Genomic DNA, 12,262 nt, shown 5'->3' on the forward strand with positions numbered 1-12,262 from the left:
TCCTTCTATCTTCATGAACATACTCTTATAGAAACACATACTCTTAGGCTCTTAGATTACTAATGAAATAGAACATTGAGTGAACCACAATATTTATAGATGAGCAACCATTAATATTTCAACTAACGAAGAGACATATAACCACTCGACCATTAATATTTCAACAACCAAGAAAAGCATAATCACTCAACCACTACTATTTCAACAACCAAGAAATGCCTAATCACTCAACCATTAATATTTCAACAAACGAAGAGACGCATTACTATTTCCCCATTAATTTCTCGGACGCTTAAAAAGTCGTAAAACATCAACATCGCATAATTAAGCAAACACAGTTACTCTGTCATCTTCAATAGTGCTTCCTTAAATATGCGTTGTTGCATATATTCACATCAACAACGCTTTCTATCAAATGCGCTATTAAAAATAAATCATTCAAGTTAGCGTTAACGTTACTGATGTTCAATAGCGCATTGTCAAGAATGCATTGTTGAAGTTACACAAATTGACAGTGTCTGCTTTATTATGCTTTGTTGATGTTCTTCCACCTCATTTTCAACAGCGTCGTCAAAATTGCGTTGTTAAATGACCAATGTTTATTACGATATCTGACATAGTGATATATATTGAATGACAACATACATTATGCAGGTGCCCATGAAAGAAATATTATCTATATTTAATATATATGATCAATACACATACATACTAAGATAGCTAGCATAAGGTTGTAAAAAGAAAAGGAAAATAATTAGTTTTATATGATTCCAGTTGAGTTCAATTGCTATTTTCCTGCTTGTGCATGTTCTAAGTTATCTTGTGAGACTTAAAAGTTATTGGTTATAACTTTGTGCCATACATATACATGAAAATAGTACCTACTAAGCATTATGCAAATAGTACCTACTAAGCATTATGCAATTAGTTGCTTCTTCCACTCCATTTTGTGCAATCATGCTATTTTTTTCATTATATATTGTAGTCAATTTTTGCTATTTTTTCATTATAAACTATAGTCAATTTTTGCTATTTTTTTCATTATATACTAGAGTCAATTTTTGGTGTTATATCCATTACATAATTATTAGGTCACGGTTCCACCAGACTCCAGGAATACGATAAACAATTTGCTAACCGTTGACAGTTATTCGTCGGTTTGCGCGTATCAAATGTGAATTTTATTAAGACTCCTTTCACTTTCCTTGTTATTTCATAAATATTCTTCATAAGAATTTTGTTAAATATTGGACGGAAATAAAAGAAAACCGAAGACTTAAAAGTTACCTTACAAGTTATTTCATAATTTTTAAGTTTTTATTTTTCCTTTTTACCCTCCAAAACTGCACTCACAAATAAATTCTAAAAGTCTATTTGTGAGTTAATTTTTGGAAAATAATGAATGAAACTATTTGAGAATTACCACATACAGTTGTAAGATAAGTATGAAATATTCATTTTCTTTTTTTCTATTTCAAAAATCAACTTGCAAGTGGAACCCAAGTGAGAGAAACAGAAATGGATCTTCTCCAGTACTTGAGAGTCCAGTGCTGGATAGGATGATAACATGTGGCCAAATTTTTTTTTTAACGACTATGATTACATGTTATTTTCTATTAAAAATAAATAAAAATTCTTTAAAAAATTCTCAACCACATATTCCAGTCTGGAGAGGAGTTGAACTCGAGAGAAACACTAATGTCTCATTGATGTAATATTAGGAAACTTCATTTTTTTGAGATGAAATTAGAAATTCACTCAAATAAATTTGCATGAATCAAATTCTCAGTTGCTATGCCATAATAAATGATATCAAATTTACCTTAAAAATAATTGATTTCTTTTTCAAAAGAGAAAAAATGGATTTAATACTTAAAGAAATAATGAAGTTAATCCAGTAGGATAAATATCTAAGGAGTTTACACTAAAAACATTAATGAAAATTTTGTTTTGTTTTTATAAGTCTGATTTTTTTTATTATGGGAGAAATACTCTTAACAATATTGGGTGAAAAATATGATTATATAGTTTTTGTTATAACTAAGAGTATTTCTCAGCTTATGAGTAATGAACTATTCACATTCAAGTTGTATGATCTTTCTTAACAAGTGTAGCTCCTAAGAATTAAACCATTGATCTTTGACTAAGTACGATACATGTGAATGTAGTAGATGCTTAAAATACTAGACTAATATTTCATTGATATAAGTTTAATATAAACATACTACAACACAAACATGTTAAACTTTAAAGTTTATTAATACTATTATTCTTTTAATTAATATGATGTTCATTATTCTTTTGATAGAAAAATACCCAACCCTCAATTTTTCTCCTTACATTGATGTCCACAGGAAACAAAAAAAATTGCAATCAGTTTACCGTTATAGATTGGTTTCAGCATTGTGAATTGTCAAACTTCCATTGCAATCAGTCTACTAAAACACTATTGGTTGTGAAGATATGATTGAGACCCTAATATATAATAATTTCTTTATTATGACCCGACATATTACGTTATTTCCATGCTCTTATCTCGTAGGAAAACTCTAGGCAACTTCATATGAAACATCTAGTACCATGTTGTACACAACTTCAACACAACTAAACAATCTCAACGCGCCACATACCAACTCACATTATCTCCTATATATAAAGGATTACTCATAATCAAATGTTTCATAAAATACAATTAGCCAAACACCACAACATATAATATACGTCCCATTTCCATTTGCATAACAAATTACGTTTGTTGTTGCAGTCTCCACTTTATAGTTCAAAACAACTTCTCGCTGTAACAACTAAAGTTCCTAAGTTTTGTGCTATTGTATGTCTAGCGAGATGAGGACTGACACACAATTTGAGCGTGTACTTAGATATTTTGATGAAGATGGGGATGGCAAGGTTTCACCTTCTGAGCTTAGGCACAAGCTAAGTATGATGGGAGGGGAGCTTTTGCTGAAAGAAGCAGAAATGGCAATTGAGGCTTTGGATTCAGATGGTGATGGGTTTCTGAGTTTGGAGGATTTGATTGTGTTGATGGAATCAGGTGGAGAGGAAGAGAAGTTGAAGGATTTGAGAGATGCTTTTGAAATGTATGACACTGAAAATTGTGGATTTATAACACCCAAGAGCTTGAAGAAGATGCTTAGAAGAATGGGGGAATCCAAGTCCATTGATGAATGCAAAGTGATGATCAATCAATTTGATTTGAATGGGGATGGAGTGCTTAGCTTTGAAGAATTCAGAATTATGATGCAATGATATGCCTGTATATATGTTGATTATGTATAATGTATAGTTTTGTGAGGGTCAACTTTGTTGGATTTGAATGATTCTTTTTCTACATCATGTGTAAACTAAACTTCTTTTATGCTTTGCAAATTCTGTTTAGCTGCTTCTCAATAATAATGGTGGTTCTACCCAAATTGCAACATACTTCGATAATTAGCCATGTTTTCATGTGATGGTAGTTTCTTATAATTAGAGGGTGTTAATTTTCTTTGAAGTGACCAGAAAATGTTCTTAGTCAATAAGGAGATAAAAAGAAGGGAAAAAATCAAAAGAATAGAGAAAACGTGTTGTGTTGAACAGGTATAAAGTTCTTGATCCATAAAAAAATGCTTGTATACAATTATAAAATAAAAAGCTGAAAACAACCAAATTAAAAATATGCTTGCGTACTCAATGAAATCTTGGTCAACGTGGTCTTGCTATGAGAGATTCATGTGTTCTTTGCTCTGGTACCGTTGAAGATTCTTGTCATCTATTTTTTAATTGTAACTTCATTAATTCCACATGGTACAAGATTTTTGCTTGGCTTCTGGTGTTCGTTTTACCATTAAATGTTGTATGACTCTTAATTGTTATTAAGGTTCCATCATGAACATTGTGTTCTGTTATAAGGAATTCTGGAATGGTTGGTAACCTGTGAGACTTGGGAGTCCTATATTAGGATAAAAGTGAAATACAAAGTCTTCAAATACAACATTAATACAAAGATTTTATGGGTGTTTTTAACATATAAACTTTTATGTTTACCCACTTGTATATCACATATTTACTAGTCTGTCCAACCTTAAGTTTATCATGTTTCAATCAAATCATTAACTTTAATATCACTTGTTAGATTTGTTCCATCCGAGTAGTCTCAACTACTCGAGAATCTCATTATTAACCAGCATTGGAAAGGTGAAGAGTTACAGGGATATCACTAAGTCTAAAACCAAAAGTTTAAGACAATGATTTCATAATTTTTTAACTTATAAATTATTCTATAATCCACTCATATATTACAAGACTTCACACTTGCATATCTTCAATGAGTAACCTTTTAATGTCTTAGTCATATTACTTTCTCATAACTATAGTTATTTCTATGGGAGCACATATGTTGTATTACAACATGTGTTATTGTATGTATCATCAACCTATAGTTGGTTAAAAAATATTCTTAAGTTAAAAATTAAAAATTAATTATTTTTCTGATCAATCATATTTGATGGTATATACAGTAGTACAATTTATAGGACAATAGATGTGTACATTGTTTCTATATGGTTTGATTTGCACTCTTTTTTATTGATTTACATTGGTTGATAAAGAATTTACTTGGCAAACTAGTTGTATAGATTAAAAGGATATAGCCAAGTTAGTATAAGTTACACCTTCTCAAGAGGTTTGTTAGAACAAAAATTTCTGGCTCTCTTGGCTTATAAGGTGGGTGAAATTTTATACAATAATAACAGTTGAGAGCTTATTTAGAATAAGGATCCTCTCAATTAATGAAGAAGTAAATACTATAAAAATAAAGAAAAAAATAATATGGCAAATATAAATAATATGGCAAATATATTTTTATCCTTTTATATATAATAAAATGTCATATTTGTCATTAAAAATACATAAAAAAAACTAAGTATTTGCCTCTCCGTTTGTATCAAGAAAGAAATCGTTTAGTAAGATTAATCGATAATCTAGTTGACGTGCGTATAATGAATTAAATGTTGATATAAAGGTTATAGTCAATACACAGTTTACACTTATAGCTTAAAAAATAGTGACATGCAACTAAAATAAGTTACAAATTCTTACTTTCTAATTAAGGTGGACATCATATATTTAATACAATTGTATCAGTTATTTATTTTAGGTTATAAAATAAGTGATCTAATTTCTAACATCCTATAAGACTTTAGAAAGTGATAACGAATATGAGTTTAAAGAGTGAATACCCAAACAGTTGACATATAGATGATAATCAAAACCCTATAAGTTAACACATAAAGAATGGTTATGGTTCTCAAGACACCAAATCACAAATAATTTTTCAGCTCTCCATATGAGAGAGAAACTGAAGGTCCCAAAAAGAATTAAGGACTTGGTTGAGAATACCATCATACAAAACTCTTTCAAAATGTATATCAAATGAGTAGATCTGAAAACATGGATTCGGATATAACTTTGTATCCTTATTTTATATTATGTGTGAGAATCATGAGATTTAATATCCTATGATTGATATTTCATCAATCAAAAGGAAATTTCTAACAAGTGGTATTAGAGCTTTAGACTCTGAATTTTATGGTTCTACATTAAAGATGTTTTTTCCCTAATTTTTTATGAATTCTAATTTTTAAAATTTAGGGATTTTTATGTTTTCGCTATTGGTTATGAAAATTGAGTATTTATGAATAATGAAGATAACTTTCACGTGCTTCCGCTTATTTGAATCATCAATAATTTGTGTTATGGATTCTTACAACATGTGTTGAAGTATATATTCAGATCTGTGCATGCACATTGCCTTAACTTTGATGTCTCTATTATGCAATATGTATGTTATATGTACATTAATAATGTCTTAGTGTTAGACATTGACTTTTGTCACTTTACAATTTTGCAATTTGTTGAAGTATATATATATATAAGGTTTATATGGGTTAAGTCGTGTTTTTCTTTTATACATATACAATATGAAATTTATAGCCTTGTATATATTGTGAATTAAAATATATATACATACATATGTAATTGTTTCCAGCTTGAGGTTGTTGTAATGTCTGGAATTATAGTTAATATATATATATATATATATAATTGTTACAATTAATGGTTAAAATATACTTACTATGGTAGTGTGTGAAAGTGTATATATAATGTTACATATATGTTTTAAGATATGCATGATCATATTCGATTCAGAATTTCGATAATGATTTGTATCTATTTTTTATGTTTTTCAATATTAATTTACTTTGCATTTGATTATGATTGCATCCATTTTTATGTGTTGATATATATGTAATATATCTTTTTTTATTTGGAATTATATTGTGGGACTAGATTTGTTAATCAGGAAATATATCAAATCTGAAAGTTTTAATTTCAATATTACATTTTTTATAATAAACCCATATTGTTTTCCTTTTGTCTAGTAATTATTTTTGAATTAATTGATGCAATATGTTGCCAAAGTAACCTTTATTATGGAAATTAATAAAAATTACACCGATGAGTATGAGATTATCTATGTGAATTGTGTTTGGACAAAAAGGAATACACAATTTGACCAAGTAATAACATACATGTGATGATAAATATGTAACAATTATAAAGTTTTTTCATATGAATAATAGTCGATCCAGAGAAAGACTATTATTTGACAAAACTAATTGTTAATATTTGATAATTAAGTTGAGAGTATCACTTATAAATTAATTTCTTGTCCAAATACTAGAAATTAATGTTGTGTTAGGTATCTTATGATAGGTCTGTTATGTGAACATGTCTTGTTATATATATTACCTGACTTGTTTATTTAAATGATCGTAACACTTATGGATAATTGCATTGGTTGGTGGTTGATTGCATTATTAAGGAGTTGCTATTATTGAAACATTGTTTATGTTTAGACAATATGTACTGCCATGTTTAGTCATGTATAAAATGGAAATATTTTTTTTATGGAACATTCAAAAGGACCATCACTTGAATTCGAAACGCAGATCCTTGTGATGAGAATGATGCAATGTTACCAATAGGCTATAGTGAATATATGTATTTGTATGTGGATATAAATAATATATGTTTTGGATTAAGTGTTGAATCAAACTCAACTAAATGGATTTTTTTTGGAAAATAAAATTGTTTGACATTTTAAGTGAACTTAGTAAATAAGAAGTCGCCAAAGTGACATCATTTCTATGAATTGTTCATAATAAATGTCAAATGCTAGTGTGTATATGTATCTATGCGAGTACTAATCAGCCCAAAGGAATATTATTATTTGGCTGGATTATATACACACATGTGATGGTAAGCACGTGATTATTATAAGGTTGCATATGTGAATGATAAATCAGTCCAAATATGAGTTTATTATGTGACATGCATTATGATCAATATTTGATAATTACAAACAAGAGTACTATTAGTAATTGATATAAAATATCAAGTCAATTGTATGTTTGCATTTTATGCGATTAGTGGTTGACCCAAAGGAAGATTATTATTTAGTCCAAATTATAAACATATTTTGTAGCAATTAATATGTGATAATCATATGACTTTTCATGTAAATAGTAATTCGGTCCAAAGAAAGACTTATTTTTTGACAAGACTGATTATAAATGTTTGATTACTATATTGAGTATATCACTTACAAGTTAATATTTTTGTCCAAAGACTGAATATTAAAGTTGTGCTAGGTAACTCATGATGTGTTCCATCATCTTTTACTAGTGCTACAAATATTTCTGCTCAAATTAAGAACATATCATTGCTTAATGGGACAAACTTTAAGGTCTATAAGGAAACTTTAAAAATTATTCTCGGCTGTATAGATTTTGATCTGACACTTTAGGTGGAAAACCCATTTCTACTCCAGAAATCCTCGATGAGGTTAAAATTTATGAATGAGAATGCTCTAACCGAATGTGCATGATAATCATGAAAAGCTCTATTCCAGATGCGTTTTGGGGCTCTATCTCTGAGGATCAAAGTGCAAGGAAATTCATTGAAGAAATAAGACCATACTTTGCCAAAAATGAAAAGGCGGAGACGAATAGCTTTTTGGCTAAACTCATCTCCATGAAGTATAAAGGAAAATGGAACATAAGGGTGTACATTATGAAGATGTCTAATCTCGCATCAAAACTCAAGTCACTGAAGTTAGAGTTTGGTGATGACTTGTTCGTGCAATTGGTTTTTATCTTGCTTCCTGCACACTTTGGACCATTCAAAGTGAGTTATAACACTCATAAGGACAAATGGTCTCTCAATGAGTTTATATCTTATTGTGTTCAAGAGAAAGAGAGATTGCAGAGACATAAGATTGAAAGTGATCATTTGACTATGACTTCTCAGAATAAGAAAAGAAAGAACAATAAGGATGTTGTGAAAGGGTTATTTGTGTTTTTTCTTAGAGAATGTGGAATTGTTCTGCAATACACTATGTTAGGCAAACCTAGCATGAAGGATGTTGTTGAGCGATTAGACCGAACTCTTACGGATATGGTGAGAAGTATGATTAGTCATTCTTCATTGCTAGAGTCTCTTTGGGGAGAGCTTTAAAGACCACAATTTACATCCTTAATAGGGTGTCAAGTAAAGCAGTTAACAAACCCCCAAATGAGCTTTGCAGTAATTAAAGACCAAGCTTAAAACACTTGCACATTTGGGGTTGTCCAGTTGAGGCGCAACCTTATAGGTCGCATGAAATAAAACTGGAATCGAGAACAATTACCTACTACGTTGTTGGCTATGTTGAATGCTCTCGGGACTATAAATTTTAAGACCCCACTTCAAGACTTTTTTTTGAGACAGGAAATGCAAGACTTCTTGAGGAAGTTGATTATGGGAATGAAGAGAACATAAGGAATGTTGTCTTTGAGGAATAACTTGTCACTAATGGTGAACAAGTTCTTATGCTTATTACCATTCAAGGAATAACTTCAGTAATAGAAGATAATGTTCAGAATATTGTTCCTGACACTATTCCAGAACAAGACAACAATGAGGTTCTCCCCCAATTACCTATGAAACAAATTCAACATCCTCAAGAAGTAGAAGTGACATTAATGAGATCCACTAGAGAGAGGAGAAGTGCAATTCCTGATGATTATATTATATTTCTTCAAGAGCATGAGGATGACATCGAATTAACAAAGGATGATCCAATGAACATCTGTCAAGCCATGAAAAGTTCTAACTCTCAAAAGTGAATTGATGCCATGAAAGATGAGATGAATTTTATGCATGATAATGACGTTTGAGATCTTGTTGAATTACTTGAAGGTGCGAAACCTATTGGTTGCAAATGAATATTTAAAACCAAGAGAGACTCATATGGTAATATTGACAGATATAAAGCTCGCCTAGTTGCTAAAGGCTACACTCATAAAGAAGACATTGATTATAAAGAAATCTTCTCTCCAATATCTTCGAATGATCTTTTTTTAATAATATTAGCACTAGTAGCTCATTTTGATTTAGAGCTATATCATATTGATGTTAAGATTGCTTTTCTAAATGGTAACATTAGAGAAACAATCTATATGGTGCGACCAGAAAACTGTGTCAATTGGCTCAAAGTCTATGGTATGCAAATTAAAGAAATCCATCTATGGCCTTAAACAAGCTTCTCATCAATGAAATCACAAGTTTCATCAAGTTATTACCTCATATGGTTTTGAGGCAAATAAAGTTGATGATTGTGTGTACCACAGGTTAAGTGGGAGTAAATTTATATTTCTAGTATTATATGGTGATGATATATTGTTAGGTATCAGTGGTCTAGCAACACCTAGAAGGGGGGTTGAATAGGTGTAGCGGTTAACAACTACCGCTTCTTGATCAAAAACCCAACTGCTAGACAAATAGTCAAGTTAATCGATTAACATCTGGGTTTAATCGATTAACTATTTTACAGAACATAATGACTAAACAGGCAAATTGCACAATGATTAAAACACAATTGAACATATATTTCCAATATTTTTATGCACAAATATTAAGTATATGGCAGTAAACAAATATCCAACTTTTCAATTACATATTCAATTTATCATGGCAAGATACATGAGAAAGATAAAGAGAGAAAGAACAGTGCAAAAAGGATTTTTATCTTGGTCCGTTTGCGGTCCACTGCAAACTACATCCAGGCCTCCCCTTCTGGATCAGGGAGATTTTCTTTCTTCACAATATTGAATTAAGGATACAAATACCAATTCAATTACAAGCTCAAGGATGCTCCCTTCTTGAAATCAAGGATCTCTAAAACCTGGTTTGACTCTACCCTTTCGCCTCTTGAGAAAACCTTTCTCACGAACTAGCCCAAGCCAAGAATCTTACCCTCAAATCAAGACCTCCCTGCCTTGATGAAGAACTTCAATCTCAATAGTGATCTCACACCAAGAGACAAATCCAGACTACACAAAAACACGTTAAATCTAGCACACATGCAAACACTAAACATAATATCGGGGAGGCTAGCAGTTAAATATAATAATGAGCCGATTATCCCACGATATTTTGTTACCTCAATTGCTTTTCCCTTTTCATCTTTGTCCAGATAACATACAGATGCCATAGGTGTAGATGCGTCCTTACATTTCTCCATGTCGAACTTCTACAATAGTTCCTTGCAATACTTCGACTGATGGATGAAGATGCCACTTTCCATTTGTTTGATTAAGTCCAAGAAAGAAGGTCAGCTCACCCATCAACGACATCTCAAATCCCCCCTACATCAACTCAGAAAACTCCTTACACAGGATGTCATTAGTAGATCCAAAGATAATATCATGAACATATATTTGTACGAGTAAAACATGATTATCAGATCTACGGATGAATAGAGTAGTGTCGACCAAACCTATTCCGAACCCTTTTTCTAGAAGGAACGAACTCAGTCTATCGTACTAGGCTCTAGGAGCCTGTTTTAGGCCATAGAGGGCCTTCTTGAGTTTATATACATGGTTCGGGTATTTGAAGATTTCAAACCCAGATGGTTGGTCTACATACACTTCCTCTTGAATATATCCATTTAAAAAAGCACTTTTAACATCCATTTGAAAAAGTTTGAAGTTCATGATTGATGCAAATGATAGGAGCATCCTAATGGCCTCAAGTCTGGCTACAGGAGCGTAGGTCTCATCATAATCGATGCCCTCCTCCTGGTTGTAGCCTTTGGCCACTAGGTGAGCCTTATTTCTAATTATTAAGCCAGACTCATCTAGCTTATTATGGAAGACCCATCTGGTGCCAATAACGGGATGATCTTTTGGTTTGGGGACCAAGTCCCACACATTATTTCTCTTAAATTGGTTTAGCTCTTCTTGCATAACTATACCCCAGTGTACATCCTCGATGGCTTCATCGATGGTCTTAGGCTCTATTTAAGACACGAAAGCGACGAAATTACAAAAGTTTCGTAAGGAGCTACGTGTTACCACTCCCGTAGCTATATCACCTAGCACTTTATCGAGTGGATGATCCTTTTTAGTTTTCCACGCGATAGGCATTTGCTGATGTTGCTCTGTTTCTGTTTGCTCTGCTTCTTGTTGTATTTCTTCTATGTCCTGATATGGTACTTCTTCAAGTGTACCTGAAATATCATCAGAAACGACCTTTCTCTTCTCTTTTGGAGAAGATTCGCCAAAATGGACATGAATAGCCTCTTCTACTTGCATGGTATATTTATTAAACACACGGTATGCTTTGCTCTGAAGTGAATATCCTACCAATATGCCATCATCAGCTTTTGAGTCAAATTTTCCTAAATTTCTTTTGCCATTGTTCAAAATAAAACATTTGTAGCCAAAATCATGAAGATGAGCAATATTTGGTTTTCGACCTTTAAGAATTTCATAAGGAGTTTTTGAAGATGTAGGTCTAAGTAATATTCTGTAAATAACATAGCATGTTGTGTGAATTGCATCAGCCCAAAAATACTTTGGGACCTTGCTTTCATTTAGCATGGTCCTTTCGAGTTATTCTAGAACTCTATTTTTCCTCTCAACAACTCCATTTCGTTAAGGGGTACGAGGTGCTAAGAGCTTATGCATAATACCATGTTTATCACAAAATTTATTAAATTTATGATTTTCGAATTCTTCGCCATGGTCGGATCGAATGTAAATAATTTTTAGGTTGGACTGGTTTAGAATTTGCTTGGCCAGACATTTAAAATATTTATAGGCATCGCTCTTCGATGCTAAAAATAAGGTCCAAGTGAATCTAGAAAAATCGTCGACAA

General features: G+C 31.5%; 1 protein-coding gene across 1 annotated transcript in view; it reads left to right on the forward strand.

Annotated features, from left to right (window-relative positions):
• LOC109326479 (putative calcium-binding protein CML19) overlaps positions 2,669–12,262 on the forward strand; it is a 14,556-nt gene continuing 4,962 nt past the window's right edge. Inside the window, exon 1 of the mRNA XM_019559179.1 lies at positions 2,669–3,274. Within this exon, the coding sequence (XP_019414724.1) occupies positions 2,833–3,267 (435 nt within the window). The 5' untranslated portion in view covers positions 2,669–2,832 and the 3' untranslated portion in view covers positions 3,268–3,274. The remainder of the gene's footprint in view (positions 3,275–12,262) is intronic.

The sequence above is a fragment of the Lupinus angustifolius genome, chromosome LG14 (assembly GCF_001865875.1).
Source record: "Lupinus angustifolius cultivar Tanjil chromosome LG14, LupAngTanjil_v1.0, whole genome shotgun sequence".
Classification (NCBI taxonomy): Eukaryota; Viridiplantae; Streptophyta; class Magnoliopsida; order Fabales; family Fabaceae; genus Lupinus; species Lupinus angustifolius.